The sequence below is a fragment of the Sminthopsis crassicaudata genome, chromosome 5, assembly GCF_048593235.1.
Source record: "Sminthopsis crassicaudata isolate SCR6 chromosome 5, ASM4859323v1, whole genome shotgun sequence".
NCBI classification, from domain to species: Eukaryota; Metazoa; Chordata; class Mammalia; order Dasyuromorphia; family Dasyuridae; genus Sminthopsis; species Sminthopsis crassicaudata.
The window spans coordinates 273,180,117-273,197,190 of NC_133621.1; the positions used below are offsets into that span (position 1 = coordinate 273,180,117).

A 17,074-nucleotide genomic window follows, 5' to 3' on the forward strand; every position below is an offset into this window, starting at 1 on the left:
AAATGTGTGTAGTTGGCACATACTAGTTGCTTAACTAGTAACTAGTTGCTTAAATGGTAGGCCATTCTTGAGAACTTCTGTGGCTGAAAAATCACCATTCTGAAGTCCACATAACTCATTTTAACTTGGCAAGGTCTGTCAGAGATTAGACTCTTGTCAGATCCCCCAAGAACCCAAAGTCACTTCCATTCTACTATTAATCAATAGAATAGGCTTTCAGTGGTATTGTCTTGCTATAAATAGATATTTGGTTCCTGTTAACTTTGGTATTTTGTTAGAAAATTTTAAAGTATTCTTACCTTGAACATAATTTGAGGTAGAAAAATCAGAATCCTCTGTGTCTGTATCCAGAGTGAAGCCATCAAGAGTATCTGTATCCATCTCCACTTCATCCTATAAGGTACATAAAAGTATTGTCAAATAATAAACTTAATATAAAATTATTGTAAAATAAACATTAAAGCAATAACAATGAACATCATTTAGGTAGCAATTTTTTTCACAACGGTTTATCTTTTTATACATTATCTCACAGCATTCTCACAGCAATTCTAAATTTACAAATGAGAACATATAGGATTATAGGAGAAATTAGGTGATTTGTCCAGAATCATAGTTATCACTATTCACTAGGCGCATACCAACTTTCCTAGAAGCTAATTTAATAACCTTATAAAAATTATCACTATACTCACAACATCTATTACAGACAGTAAATTCTCTTCTTTTTAGAAAGGTGGGGGAAGTGAAAGAAAGGCCAGCAACCTAATTCGTTTTCTGGCATCCACAGTGGATTCATTTCACAAAAAGACTTTCTAAAAGAAATATAACCTCTCTTACAGAGAGTCATTCTCTTTTTATAAAGAAGGGGGGGGAAATGAAAGAAAAGCCTGCAACTTAGTTTTCTGGCATTCACAGTGGATTCATTTCACAAGAAGACTTATTTGTAAAACTGTCCATTTTCTGGTAAAATACTCATGCTTTATAATGTAGAAAATCGGTCATATCTGTCCATGAAAAATTGTATTACTTCCTACATTAATCTACATTTTTAGCAGTTTTTACATTACCTTATTGTTTCCAATTATTGTAATCTTTGCAAACCTAAAAGAGACAACATTTCATTGTGTACATAAAAATATGGTAATATGTTGTCATTGTAATTATTTAAATACACACTTATTTAAAAATAGTGGTTTTTTCAGATTTTTAGTCGATAGTATAGGATACAGAATATTGAAATATTTAATCTCATAGCCAAAACATATAATAAATGTTTATCTTTGCCTACTGAAAAGTTTTTAAGACAAATAAAAATTTCTGAATTAACATCGGAATTTTTTCCCATCAAAGAAATAATTAAGAGATAACAGTATAAATAAATGTCAGCCAAAATATCTTAATTTATTATATGAATCACTCATTCCTTCAGCTCTTCATGACTGAAACTGCTTGTCATTAAGTTATTAAGAATAATACTATCATGATTGTTAAAATAAATTAAGTCATCAACAAATGTTAAATTATGTTCATCATGTTTCACTGTATTTTAACCAATGTAAGCAGCGTAATCATATTTTTTTTTGTTTTGGGTAATTCACGTTGTATTTCCTATATTGTAAGCACCAAGAGGTCAGGTACTGCCTCTCATCTTTTTTTTCTTTTTTTTTTTCTTTTTTTTTTTTCCTAGAGCTTACAATAAGACTCTTCACATTGTATGTAACTAATGTTTTTCAAACAAGTTTACCAGAACATTAGATGGGCAACTTGTGGAAGAAAACATGAGGAAACAACTGATAAAATGACAAAGTCATGATACTTTCTTCTAGAGAAAGTACTCTTGCTGATGAGACTATGCACAAATCCTCTGAATTAGTGAAATCTAAACTTAAATGTAATTAAACACAAAATTACAAACTTAAAAGGCAGAAAACCTATGAAACAATGATTGGCTCTTCCCAGGCATTTAAAAAAGAACAAGCTATATCCTTCAAATGAAGAGGGAGAAAAATGAGTTTGAAAAATGTAAAAATATGGTGAATTATCAGTGAAGAAACTGGGTTCTCTCTCACTTCTTGGGGTTTTGTCAGCTAATATAGTAATAGCAACGGGAAGTTAAATAAAGTATACATTGTTTCCCATCCATGTTCCCCATGTTTTTCCCTATATCAATTATTAAGTGGTTCCAGAAGTCTAGAAGTATAATTTCTTTTAGTGAACACTATTGAAATAAAAGAAATCATTAGCAGAATACACTGCTGCATGCTGCATAATATATTTATTGGGGTTTATAATGATAGTTCATTTACAATTTACAAAGAACTTTCTTACAAAAATCCTGCTAAAGCCAAGTATTATCACTGCCATTTTACAAATGTGTAAAATATGTACAAGATTCCACTGCTTATTTTGGCCTTGTGGTAGTGCAAAGTGGACTGAATCTGGATTCCGTAACTTTTCACCCATTTTTACTGTGGGTAAACTGCTTATCTCCTCAGTTTAAAAGTAAGGAAGCTGGACTGCATGACCCCTGTAGTGCCTTTCAGTTCTTAATCCATGCTAGAGCACTAAAAGTCTGGAGAGCCTTAATCTTCTGACTCCAAGAATGGGATTATTACTAATGTTTAGGTGTGTGTGTGGTGAAAACTAATTTTCTTAGACCAGTATCCTGTCACCACAATGACAGTGGCAAGTAGTGTGGTATGCATAGAAAAGGGGAGTGTCGGCCTTTTAACTTTACCAATAATAACTAGTTTTTCTGGCATTCCTGCAGTGGAAATGTCTCATGCAACCAGAATACTCAGAACACTCAGCTGGAAGAACAAAGAAAATCAGGAGAATAGTCTTCTACAATGAGAAAAGACACAACTTGCTAATATTTTTCTATGAGATAGTCCAGACGCAGTTTAACTTAATTCATCAAGATCTCTCTCACTTAAAAGTGCTGTAGGATAACACATGGAGAATACACATTTTCATAAGTCGTTCTAAAATTCTTACAAATCCATTTCTCATTCTTATGATTTTTATATTTTTCCTATTCATGGCAAAGTCATTGCAGAAAAAAAAAAAATCCACAGAGGGATGCTTAATTTTTTTTTTAATTGAAAACTTTTTAGAAAAGAGTGCGAGGAATGTATTTTTCTTTCTTGCTTAAGAGATATACAATATTGTAGTATTTCTCTATTTTATTTCTCATTATAGTATTCTCAAAGATTTTTCATTTTTGACTTGCTAACCTCAAATTTTCTGTCATAATACTTCAAGAGAAAATCTTTCAAGTCTTAAACTGATGAGTTCCATACCTGCTATCACATTGTATTTTTTGATGCTTTTGTTGAGATTCAGATTTGCTGCTTTCTGAGAATGTTTCCTGTAGTGCACAGTTCCCTGTGTTTTCTAAAACCATAACTTTCCTTGTGAATTTTAGCATTCGTGACTTTTTAAATTTCACTGATAACCCACTTGCAAGAACTCTGTTCTGAGCTTCCCAAAGGCAAGAACCTATATAGAGAAAACACAGTTAAACAACTAGAATTCAATTCTCTTGCACTGATAAAATAGTATCCACATATGAATTCTAAGATATACAAAAATACTATTTTTCAAGAGATTTAATTAAATTTAAAATAACCTACTTCCCCTTTGGGTATTACAGACAGTTAAAGAGAATCTTTTCAAGTTACATATTAATTTTTAACAAGTTTTTTGAAATCATAGAATTACTCATAATCTAAGAAAAATATATGTGGAAAGTAAACATGCTGATGTGTATTGTGGGACTAATAAGATTAATAAAATATATTATCTATACATTATAAATATGCTAAATTACTTAAAAAGTAACTAATATAAATGTGTTTTACACTAAATAATAGTTTCATGTAAACACTTTTTATTCTTTAAGAGACTTATAATATTAATTGGTACACAGAATTCATACAATAGCTTTCTTGCTCATTTATTTGTTGCTCAGACTTCTGGTACCTTTAAGCAATTAAAAAAAAAATTGTGCTTCAAGGAAACTAAGTGCCAAAAAAACCCAGGCACTTTATTCTTCAGAAATGCACACAATTAAATATAGAACTAACCCAGAATTAGAAAAGTTATTTATATAAAGCTACAGAGTTAACAGACTTGGTTATCTGGTTTTCTTTGACAACATTCAATTCTTCATATATTACAGATTTTAAAAGAATTGAAGTAGGAAGGATGTGGACAGAGAACAGGGCTGTTTATGGGTACTGATTATAATGGATGGTGAAACTGACAGTAAGGGAAATCTGAGATCCAAGATTCAAAGCAAAAGAGAACACAGAGAAGAGGACTTGTTGAAATTCACAATTAGTAGGTAGATAAGGCAGAATTTGTAACTAGTTATTCATGACATCATATGTCCAGTATACTATCGTATATGCTCACTGAAGAATTATAAAAACTAGGCAGAAAATTTGCAAGGTTCATTTAGAGAAATATTTCAGCTCTACTTTTCATGAAAGAGATTACTATTTATTTAAAATAAAGACTTTTCTATTAAGCACCATATACAATTCATACACCTTATCCTAGTATTCAATACATGTAATTCACATTTCATAATATAACACATATAGTCTTAAAAATAACCTCCCTAAAATTATGCTCTGAAGGAAGATATTTTGGAGATTAATAAAATGAAGCTTCCAGATTAAATTATTTTCCTATAGACACAAAACTACTTACTTCTTCTGCAATGTCAATACCTTTCCTTTTGGTATTTACTTCTTATGGCTATATACTGTCCAGGAAAACTCTCATTTTACTGCTTTCTTATTCAAAATTTCCATGTGTCAAACATTCATTCCAGTTCCTAGGTACCCATGATCTACTGAATTCATATCTATCCTTTGAATGCAACACAAATGCTATCTTTAAAAAAGTGTTTTTTATTTAAAATAGCTGATGTTTTTTCATACTTAAACCTTAAATAGCACTATGATTGTACACTTTACTTATCATATAATTTATTAAGTATTATTTTCTAATTCAGCTATCTTCGTAGGCTCTATCTCCCTAGTAGATTGCACACTCAAGGAGGATAAGAACAATGCCTGCCTAACCTAAAATTTGTGTATTTGGCACACACTTGGTTCTTAATTCTTTCTGCATTGAAACAAATGGTAGGTCATCCTTGAGAACTGTGGCTGAAAAGTCCCCATTCTGAAGTCTACATAATTTTTAGCTTGGCAAAGTTTGTCAGAAATTAGACTCTGTCAGACCCTCCAAAAACCCAAAGTCACTTCTATTCTACTATTAATCAATGAATAGGCCGTCAGTGGTATTGTCTTGTTATAAATACATATTTGGTTCCTGTTTAACTTTGATATTCTGTTAGAAAATTTATAAATACTCTTACCTTGAACATAATTTGAGGTAGAAAAATCAGAATCCTCTGTGTCTGTATCCAGAGTGAAGCCATCAAGAGTTTCTGTATCCATCTCCACTTCATCCTTATAAGGTACATAAAAGTACTGTCAAATAATAAACTTAATATAAAATTATTGTAAAATAAACATTAAAGCAATAACAATGAACAACATTTATGTAGCAATTTTTTTTCACAACAGTTATCTTTTATACATTATCTCATAGCATTCTCACAGCTATTCTTCTTTGACAAATGAGAAAATAAGATATAGGAGAAATTAGGTAATTTGTCCAGAATCAAACAGTTGATGAGTTTAAGAAGAAATTCAAACTTAGGTTTTCTTCACTATTCGCTAGGCCGCATACCAACTCACCTAGTAATTGATTTAATACCCTTATAAAAATTATCAATAACACTCATTCCATCTCTTACAGACAAAGGGGGAGTGAAAGAAAGCCTAGAAAACTAATTAGATTTCTGGCATCCACAATGGATATATTTCACAAGAAAAAGATATATTTCTAAAAGTATCCATTTTCTGATGAAATAGTCCTATTTTTCATAATCTAGAAAAGCAGTCGTTACATTTTTAGAAGTTTTTACATTACCTTCTTTTCATTTAATGTAATCTTTGCAAACCTAAAAGACACAAATTTCATTGTGTACATAAAAATATGGTAATATTGTCATTGTAATTATTTGATTAATACACACATTTAAAAATCATATGTTTTTCAGGTTTCTAGTAAATAATAGAGGATACTGAATATTGCAACATTTAATCTCATAGCCATAACTTATCATAAATGTTTATCTTTGCCTCTTGAAAACTTTTAAGGGAAATTTAAAATATTCTGAATTAACATTGGAATTTTTTTCCCATCAAAGAAATACTTAATCACAGTCAGCCAAAACATCTTAATTTTACAAATTATTCATTTTTAACTCATCATGACCCAAAATGCTTGTTATTAAAATTCTAAAGAAACAAGAGTTTGAGAATAATACTACCCTGATTGTTAAGAATAAATTGAGTCATTATTATGTTCATCATGTTTCATTTTTTTCTAAGCTTTAGAAAATATTAACCATGGTAACCAGCATGATCATATTTTTCTTTGGTAATTCAAGTTGTATTTCTTACATTGTAAGCACCAAGAGATCAGTTACTATTTTTCTCATTTTTAAAAATTTTTCCTAGAGATTACAAAAAGACTTTCCACATTGCATGTGACTTAACATTTTTCAAACAAGTTTACCAGAACATTAGATGGGCAACTTGTGGAAGAATGCATGAGGAAACAATCGATAAAATGACAAAACCATGGCACTTTCCCCTAGAGAAAGTACTCCTTCTGGTGAGACTATACACAAATCCTGACAAATAAGTAGTGAAATCTGAAACTTAAATGTGATTCATTAAATGTGAAACATTTTCAGAAACAGAAATCCTATGAAACAATGATTGGGTCTTTCTAGGTATTTAAAAAAAAGAAAAAGTTGTGTCCTTCAATTGAACAGGGAGAAAGAATTTGAAATAAGAAAAGTATGGTGAAGTATAGGTGAAGAAAATGGGTTCTCTCTCACTTCTCAGGGGCTTAGTCAACAGTTTTATTAATAGCAATGGCAAATTAAATGTTGTAACTCAGACATATCCTCCATGTTTTTCTCCATATCTACTGTCAAGTGGTTCCAGAAATCTGGAAGTATGTTTCTTTCAGTAAAGACTATTTTAATGAGGCAATCATTAGCAGAATACTCTGTTGCAGGCTGAATAACATATTTATTGGGTTTCTGATGATAATTCATGTTTCTATAGCAATTTACAAAGAATTTTCCTTACAAAAATCTTGCTAATACCCAAATATTATCACCCCCATTTTACAAACATGTAAAATATTTCTTAGGTTCCACCATTAACATTGGCTTTGTGGTACAGTGGAAAGTGGATTGAATCTTGATTTCATAACTTTTTTCCTCCTCTTTTCACCCATTTTTACTGTGGGTAAACTGGTTATCTCCTCAGCTTAAAAGGAAGGAGGATGGATTACACGACGCCCTACAGTGGCTTTCAGTTCTCAGGCCATGGTAGAACAGTAGAAGATTGGAAACTTTACCCTTAATCTTATGAATCCAAGACTGTGATTATATATTACTAAATGCTTAGGTATATATAGTGAAAACTACTTTTCATTGACCAATGAGAACCCTGCTGTGCCCTTCACCAGCATGACAGTGGCAAGTAATGTGGTATGCATATTAAAGTGGAGTCTGGGCCCCTTAACTTTTATCAACATTAGCTAGCTCCCCTGGCATTCCTATAGTGCATCTGTTTTATGACACCACAACACTCAACTGGAAGAAAAGAAAAGCAAGACAAGAGCCTTTTACAATAAGAAAGCACACGTTGCTAATATTTTTCTATGGTCTAGTCCAGTAGCAATTTACCTTAATTCATCAGGATCTGTCTCATTTAAAGTACTGTCATCATAACTATGGAGTAGCATATCAGATGAAGAATTCACCTTTTCACAGGTCATCCTAGAATCCTTGGAAATCCACTTCTCATTTTTAGGGTTTTTTATATTTTCCCTATGCATAGCAATGTCACTGTAGGAAAAAAAAAAATCCGTGGAGGGACGCTTAAATTATTTTTTTATTGAAAACTTATTTAGAAAACAGTGGAAGGTAATATAGTTTTCTTTTTAAAAGATATATATTTTACTTCCAGACCAAACTTCCTTAACTAAGATGCTGATCATATCAAGCTTTTAATGGTCATCCTCTATTGCAGTGCATTAAATTACACTGTCTGCCTGTAAAGCTACTTCATATTCAGATATACAGTCTTAATCCAACATAGGTTCTCACAATCCTTCTAAGAATACAAGATCCATTATAGTTGTATCTATGTCTTCTCTAGTCTAGGATTAATAGGTTCTGCTTATTTCTTGCCCAACCTTTTGCTCATCTGTACCATTTCCTGCATATATTTTGGCTAAAAAGCATCAGCTGAAAAAACCAGGTTGCTGTGATTAAACAATTTGTATGCAAAATATCAGGGAGATTTCAAGGCAGTGTGGCAACAATGCTAGGAGAAAGACTTAATAATAGGTTGAATTCTAAGAAGGAAAAGGGAGGTGATTGTTTTCTCATACTATGCCCTGATCAGAACATATTTGAAGTATGCGTTTAACATGTATTTAACATTCTCTACTTTTTAAATGTTAGTCCAGAACACTTCCACCTTACAACTCTCATGAGTTGGAATTTTCTAGGTGATCTAATATTGTGAATCTTCTTTACCACATTCCTGTGTCTCATCTATCACCTTTTGGTCCTAAGACTTTTTTTGGTGGAGCAGCAGATAGTAGTTATCTGCTTTCTGCTCTTCCTCACTCTGTCCAGAAGTCATATGAGCAATAGAGGGCCTTATAAAAGAAGAGCTGCAAAGCACTTCTCTACATTTCAGTCAATTTCCTTTTTTCTGGTACTTTGAAAGGACATTAACCTTTTTCTCAAGTGATAGGTTGGTAATGATCTTTTTAATGATTTGCATGTCTGCAATTAAAAGTGTGAGTTTCTTCAGAATCTAGGTTGTCTGACTTTCCTCAGTGCTTTATCTATAAGGACGACTATAATTGACTCTTTGAACATTTCTACTGATGGAAACTTTCTAATGACTAAGAGAACCCATCTAATTTTTGGAGCAGATGTAAACATTTTCTTATCTAATTAGCACACATTTGCCAGATTTTGCAAACTACTTTGCTCCTATATATAGGAGCAAAGTAGTTTGCATATATATATATATATATATATATATATATATATATATATATATATATATATATATATATATATATATATATATACATAAAACATATTAAAGCAATATAACTGTTTACATTCATGTGTCCTTAATTTCTTTCTCAGCAAAAACTAGTGAATGCAGAGTGAATCAATCTAGATTTTTAGAGCAAACTGAACATACCATGAATGTTGATATTTGATAATAATACTCCAGTTAATTATTTTGAGAAACTTACCCCTTTAAAACGTGGTGCACAGGTGCTAAATTTCCCTTAGAGGAAATGCTTGTTATTGGAATTTCTTCCCCAGGAATTTTATTTCCCTCATCTTTACCATGCTGATGAATCTCCATAGAAAATAATTCATTAACTTTTCCAGCTCTTCTGTTTTCAGTTAACTTATCTTTTCTCTCCAATGTTTCCATTTCATTGTGCTGGTGCTCTTGGTTTTTCTCTTTCACCTAAAAGGAAAGCTTAGTATCAGTGTCACTTTATTCCTGTATTTTTCTCTATGTAAGTGTGTGTGTGTGTGTGTGTGTGTTTATGTATTATATATTTTATACATTTTATATATATATATATATACCATGTTTCCCCGATAATAAGACCTATCCTGAAAATAAGACACCCACATACTCTTTAATATTCCGCTAAAATAAGCTCTCCCCCGAAAATAAGCCCTATCGAACTTACTATGAAAACGGTCATCATGGTGATCCCCTGCGCTATATGCTGCGTAGCGGTACCTTCAGTAAGCAGCGCCGCCCTCCCCTCCCGGGTGAAACGCACGTCGCACTCCGAGCTGCATCCAATCAGAGCTGCAGCAGTGAGCGCGTCATCCTCTTCTTCCCTGGTGATTTGCTTGCTGGCGCTACTGAGAGCAGCGCCGCGGAGTAGAGCTGAGACAGGACCATCTAAAAACTCGGTAAGTTCAGTAAGCGATGGAGAATAAAATAAGCACTCAGGGGGCATGATGGAGGCTAAAAGGGGCATGATGGAGGCTAAAATGGGCATGATGGAGGATAAAAGGGGCATGATGGAGGATAAAATAAGCCCTCCCCTGAAAATAAGCCCTCTGGTGTTTTTTAGTCCCAAAAAAATAATAAGACAGTGTCTTATTATCGGGGAAACACGGTATATATATGCTTATTTATGTGATTTAACTAGTACAAGGAGCTACCTGAAGAGAAAATTCCCTCCACCAATTCTACCAATGTAGAGAACACTGAGATTTTAAATGCTTGCCTATATATGTCAGAAGTGTGACTTGAACTACTTTCAAGTATGCCATGCTGCCTTAAATTTTTCTACATTTATCTTGAAATACACATTATCCTCAATATATATGATCTCCATTTTTTTATTTTGGATATATAATCTGTTTGAAAATATAAATATTGACCAGTTTCAAAATGATAGCATAATTGCTATCTCATTTTGTTTTCTCAACCTATGTTCATATTCTTCTCATTTCTCTCCTTTAACAAGCAGATGGATATAAAGAGATAAAATATCTGATTGTTGGCCTTTTCCTCCATGTCCCCACAATGGACAGACTAAGCTTATTTCCCACCATATGATTTATGATTCCCATTCCAGTTCTCATTTCTTATTTTATATTATCAAGTTCAAAAAGTAAAGCAAAAAACAAAACAAAAACAAAAATAAAATTTGAAGATTGTCACTGAAATAATCAACTAACAATATAGGAAATTGAGTACAGTGAGGTTCAGCCACTATGACTGCTACATTATAGAAAATCAATGCTATTCCCTGGGAAGGTTCACAGAAGCACAATCTTTCTGAAAAGGAAAAAAAAATAGGAAAAAATATCTGAAAGTTATTTTGTAAATGAGGAACTTGAGAACTTGAAGCACAAATACATTAAGTAACTTGGTCAAAATCAGAGAGAGAGAGAGAGAGAGAGAGAGAGAGAGAGAGAGAGAGAGAGAGAGAGAGAGAGAGAGAGAGAGAGAAGAGAGAGAGAGAGAGAGAGAGTTAGCATTAAATTTTTCATTGAAAGCTTTAAGCTTAAGATACCAAATTGACCGTTTTGGAAAGTCATTTGTATTTTGTTAACATTCTATTGCCTTGTCTGTAAATATGGGTCACACCACTTTAAAGGAATAGCAATGAATATCAGATGAGATAATTTTGTAATTTTAGAGTTATACAAATACTACTCGCATTATTTTTGGACAGGACCTGTGAGTTCATCAGTATAACTCCAAATGAGGGAACTCCATCCATAAAGTAAGATCAGCCTCTGCTTCTAGTATCACTTGTCTGGTCAGGTCAATGGACTTGCCCAGGATAATACACCTAATATGTATTAGAAGCGGCACTTGAAACCATGTCTAACTGAATTATTTTGGCTCTCTTCACTAGTCTCTCTTCACTAGTCTCTTATATCTTCAATTATTGTTGTGAAAAGATAAGGTACAGATGAGCCAAGAGACCCTGGCCATGTTATCTAACTACCCTGAGCCTAACCTTTATTCATTAAAAATGGAATTTGACTCAATGATTGTCAGTGCTCCTTTCAAAAAATAAAATTCAATGAACTGCCATAGTCATAGTATCTAAAGCAGTCAGTTATCTAAACATATCACAAGTCAGCATTTTGCCATTGTTTTTTCCGTCTTTTCTCCCATTTTAACACTATTTCTAAGTACTAAAATGACAGATATCTTTAGCAAATGAAAATTATAAAAAAAAAACTGAAAGGAAGAAGAGAAGCACTGAACTTGAAGTCAGAAGAACTAGGTTTAAGTAAGTGGAACAGAGAAATACTGTGTTAATGTCCTTTTGATATTACTGATTAGCAAAATAGTATTTAATTTTCTTCTAAAATGCAAAAAAAGGAAGTATTTTAGAAAATCATTGAAGATGAACTAGCAGCTGTACCATCAGATGCATTTGTTAAAATTTTAGCTTATGTTTTAGCTATTTTAAGCAACGAAAGTAAAGTTATTTCAAATGTCAGATTTTACAAGGATTTTCATAAAATAGAATCTGAGTTCATTACAATTCTTTTAAGTCTGTGTGCTAAGTATCTTTATGTTTATCCTTGTTCTTTTGGCTACTCAGTCTAATATTCCAACTTCTATGTCTGATTTAGAAAAGTTTCTTGTCCACCTGCCAAGTACTTTGGAAATAAATGGAGTAATTTGGATGACCAAAACTATGGAAACAGTTTCTGGATCAATATACAGTTTACAAATAGCAAGCATTTGAACAGAAAACATAGCATTTTCATCATGTGAAAAACTTCCTTTGCCTTTTGGAGTATCAGATTACAGCCCCATTGATCCTGTAAAGTGAAACATGTTAGGTCCTGGGTAATCTAAATTGTGGCACTTTTGTTAAATTGTTTCTTTCTAGGTGCCTGCAACATTTTTTCCTTGGTTTTGAAATTTAGCCATGATATTCCTTGGAGATTTAATATTTGAGTCTCTTCTTCAGGAGGTGATTGGTGAATTCTTTCTATTTTACTTTCTGATTCTAAGATATCAAGGGTCATTTTACTTTATAGTTTCCTGTTAAGATAATGTCTAGTTTTTTTGTTTTTTTTTTTCATCATGGATTTCAATAATCCTTAGCTTGTCTCTCCTGGATATTTTCTATGTCAATTGTTTGAGGTATTTCATATTGTCTTCTTGTTTTGTTTTGTTTTTCATTTTTTTTTTATTTTTTAAGTCTTACTGAGTCATTCACTTCCATTTCCTCAGTTCTAATTTTTAGTGTATTTAGTGTTTTTTACCTTTAGCTCTTTTTGTAATTGGTCAATTGAATTGTTCATTATATTTTTTTTCCATTTCACAAATTTTCTCAGGTTATTGGTTTCTTTTTCATATATATTTTGTAGAGTAATTTTTAAATGTTTTTCCATTCCTTCTTGCAGTGATCTCATTTCCTTTCTCCATTTTTCTCCTAACCCTTTTAAGATTCTTTATGCAATCTTCCCAGAAAGGCTTGTGAAATGGAGACCAGCTTATCTTTCCCTTTGAGCCTGCATCTGGAGTTATTTTGGCTTTAGGGTTCTCAGTATTTGAGGTCTGTTCTTTTCCCTATCCATAAAAGTGCTCTGTGGCAAGAGTTCTTTTTGTGTATTGATTTTTAAGTCTACTCAATGCAAAGTAAAGACATCTGCTTTAGATTTGCTCTGGGGCAGTTCTGCTGATTGATTTCTGGTGCTGAGTAATCATGGCTAGTTCTCCAGTTCTTTCGGAGCTCAGTAGTTTATCAGTAGTTTACAATTTGCCTTTTGTAGCAAATCTGCCAAAATTACCTTTTACAACTAGGATAGAATAGCCTAATTAGTCTCACAAAAGATTTCCAAGTGCGTGGAAGCTGCAATGCACTGATTTCTTGTCCCATTTCCTTCCCCTAGTATCCCTGTGCTGCACTCTGGGCTCAGTAGACTGTCCCCATGCCTGTTTGAAAGAGACTTGTTCTGAAGTTCTTCCAAACGATGATCTTGTAAATATGTTGTAGTCCAAATATCTGTGGATTCTTTGACGCCAAAACCAGATGCTTAATCTGCTATTAGTTTGAGAGAAAGTCAGAGGGAGGTCACAGAAAGTCATGTCTGCACTCTTGCCATCTTGGCTCCACCCCCTTGAGACTTACAGAAGATATTCAATTCAGTGATTTGTTGACTGTTATGGGCCAGAACTCTGAAACAAGGATTCTTACAAGTTGTTTAGTCAATGGAAGTGATGAGACAATGGTTATCTAGTTTAGTATGGTGATTAATATTTCTCTAAATTTAGTATGACTGATTTAATCTTACAACAGATAATGGTTTCCTACTGATATAATGATTGGTTTATACTCAAGTGTAGAGCATATAAGGTGGGGACAGGCTCAGAATGGCACAGACATTCTGACCCAGAGCCAGATTCATTTCATCTTTCTCAGCTTCATGGTGGCTGAGTTGGCCTCCTGCACTTCCCCCACTGAGGCCAAGTCCAGGCTGAAAAGCTCTCCAGAAAGCTTCCAGGCTTCAGGCAAGGAAACTAGATTGTGAAAGAGACAAAAAAGGATTTGGACTTCAATACCTGGATATTCTCATGGTGATTAATCTGCTAAAAAGGAAGACTGCTCCCAAAGGCTGCTCCAGGAAACCCAAAAAACCATTGCAGTTGATGACTGTGGTACTATTTGGCAAATTTCAGATTAAAGATTTCAGATTATTTCTATAATCAATTAATGAGGATAAGTTATATGTTATATATAATTTTTGATTTTCAAGAAATCATATTGGAATGGTGACAAATTCTTGTTTGTAGGGCAAAGATATAATGGTTCAAAAACAAATGTTTAAAATGTGTCGGCTAGAAAATATATAGGATTGAAGGTTCAGGTTGTGAACTCGAATCTAGTTTTACAAAGATGCTGTGGGAAGATAAGACTGTGTGATCTGATTTGTTTTTCAAGTCTCTCTTGCCCCTTGATTCTATCTTGCATAAAGTAGAGGGCTTTAGGAACTCTTTCCCTAACTTTCTGTTAGGGAAAGCATGACTACCTCACTGAGGTCAAGTTATATGATTATGGTTAGAACCACAAGACCTTGATGCCGATGCCAAGTTTCATATTGGACTAAATTGGTGTTTTTCTGAAATATTTTGAGAAATTACAGTTTACCAGGGAGTTGTCATGGGATTAGAAAAAGTGAATCTAGAAATTAGAATTCGAAAAGGTGAAATTGTAGCCTAAGCTACAAGAACTACTTGTAAGAACTACTGCATATCTCCCATAAAAGGACCTAAGGGGATTAATTAATTATTGATATATGTTCATTAGAACAAATTATACCTTTTAACTTCCCCTTTAAAGAAAATGTCAGTTCTCTAGAGAATAGAAGATCAAATTCAAAGAAAGGCAAAAACTCTGGATTCCAACAAGTATTTGAAAAAGTTTCTCACAACACCCTTATTGGATTAGGACAAAAATGTGGATTATAAAAGAAAAAAATTGGTAGGTTAGGAGCTGTTTCATTGGGCAGATCTAAAGAACACTACTTCCCCCTAGACAGCAAAAGGTAGCTTTATCCTCAGGGCTTGTTTTGATCAACATTTTACACTGATAATCAGGATGAAGTGATAGAATACTCATTAGCAGATTTGTAAATGGCATGGTTGATATAGATTAAATAAGTCACAGAACTGAGATTCCAATGGTTCTTTATGAATTAGAGCAAGGAGATGGGGCTGATAAGAAACATTTCAAAGGAAATACATGTAAAATACTAGAACTTGATTTGTAAAAATCAGCTGCATATGTACACAACTGGGCAAAAGAGATTTTTCATAGAAATTCTGAGAAACACTTAGAAATATTTGTTAGTGGACCATAAGTTTAATATGATGAGACTATCAAAAGGACTAATGTGATCTTTGCAACAAAAGTAAGAGGATCCTTAGTAAGACATCACAGGCTTTTATTGTCTTTCTATTTTCACATTATTATACTTAGGACACTGAAAAAGTGCAGTTCAGAGAAACTAAAAGAAACCTTACAAGTCATGCATGATTTATGTCACAGGAAGGTCTGTTAAGCAAGTGAGGTGTCTAGTCTATAGAAAAGATGATTTAAAGGATGCCAGGATAACAGTCATTCAAAAATTAGGGAATTAGAATGCAGAAGAAAGTCTTGATTTCTTCAACTTGACTCAGAACCATTCATCCTAGCTGCACAATATAGAAAGGTAAATTATAGGTCAACACAAGAAAACACCTCTATTAGAGCTGTTCCAATATAATGTAGGCCAATTTACTTGGGTAGTAACTTTTCAGGAACAGAAAGGGGGCCTACTGAAGACAGAATTGGTTATCTGGGAAAAAGATAAATTAGATTAACTTTGATAATTAATGTTAAGGTTTATTATTATTATTATCATGACATTATGTCATACATTAACATTTTATACATTGATAAAATTCAGCATATTTTTCTAAAGTGACATACATTTCCCGATATTGACATATCCAGATAATCTTGGCATTGTTTTAAATGTATTGTAACCAAAGAAAGAAATCGGAACTAAGATGTTTTTTCATATACATTCAGATCCATGACAATTCTATTATCACAATTATTTTGCCTTATAAAAGGAAAACAGTGAAATAATCAAGTAGCTTAAATTGACTTTGCCATTTAAGAAATATCCTAGGACTGTTCCTTTACTCTAGTACTACTTAGCTAGGGTTGAAATTTTTCTGTTTGTCCCTATACTACCAAATACATTTTCAACTCCTGCATAAGACAAAAATACATTTAAAAGTAAACCATCTTGAAAAAAGACTTTTAATAAAATTAACATTAAATGCACTTTTACTAAAATAAAATATCAGAAATTTCAATATCATTTCCCCATACCTGCTCCTGGTCACCTTTATCAAAAATTTCCTGGCTTCCATCTGATGGTCCTTTAAATTTCAATTCTTGTTTCAAGTCTAAAGTAATATGTAAATGAAAATTTATTTTATTTAGAATTACTTTTCTTCTATGAATGAAATCCTTCATTCCCCTCCCCATTAACAATATTGGTGATTGTGTTAGATATAACTTTCTCTCTTATAATCTATCTTGAGATAAGGCAAAAAATGTAAAAAAATTATTAATTACTAATTATGCATTTAGCTGATTATTTTGCAATTTCACTCTATAGCTAGATTTTAAATTTCTTGTGTGATGCTAATTTCCCAGGAACAAAGCTGAGAAAGTTGTAAAGTTTGATAGTAAATCTAGCTGAAATTGTTAACCACTGAAAATTTAGTATAAACTGAGGTTATGCATGATTAATTTCTTTGTTCAGTAGAAGTAAACTTTTAACAAATTGGGTCAATTG

The 17,074-nt window shown here is 32.6% G+C and overlaps 1 protein-coding gene across 2 annotated transcripts in view; it reads right to left on the minus strand.

Annotated features, from left to right (window-relative positions):
• Positions 1-17,074, minus strand: part of LOC141544676 (uncharacterized) — a 127,841-nt gene that overhangs the window by 46,406 nt on the left and 64,361 nt on the right. For both annotated transcript variants that reach the window (XM_074271090.1, XM_074271091.1), the window contains exons 11-18: positions 16,603-16,679; positions 9,457-9,680; positions 7,856-8,017; positions 6,016-6,046; positions 5,396-5,489; positions 3,306-3,504; positions 1,071-1,104; positions 300-393 (exon numbers count right to left, since the gene is read on the minus strand). In XM_074271090.1, coding sequence (XP_074127191.1) covers positions 300-393; positions 1,071-1,104; positions 3,306-3,504; positions 5,396-5,489; positions 6,016-6,046; positions 7,856-8,017; positions 9,457-9,680; positions 16,603-16,679 — 915 coding nt within the window. The remainder of the gene's footprint in view (positions 1-299; positions 394-1,070; positions 1,105-3,305; positions 3,505-5,395; positions 5,490-6,015; positions 6,047-7,855; positions 8,018-9,456; positions 9,681-16,602; positions 16,680-17,074) is intronic.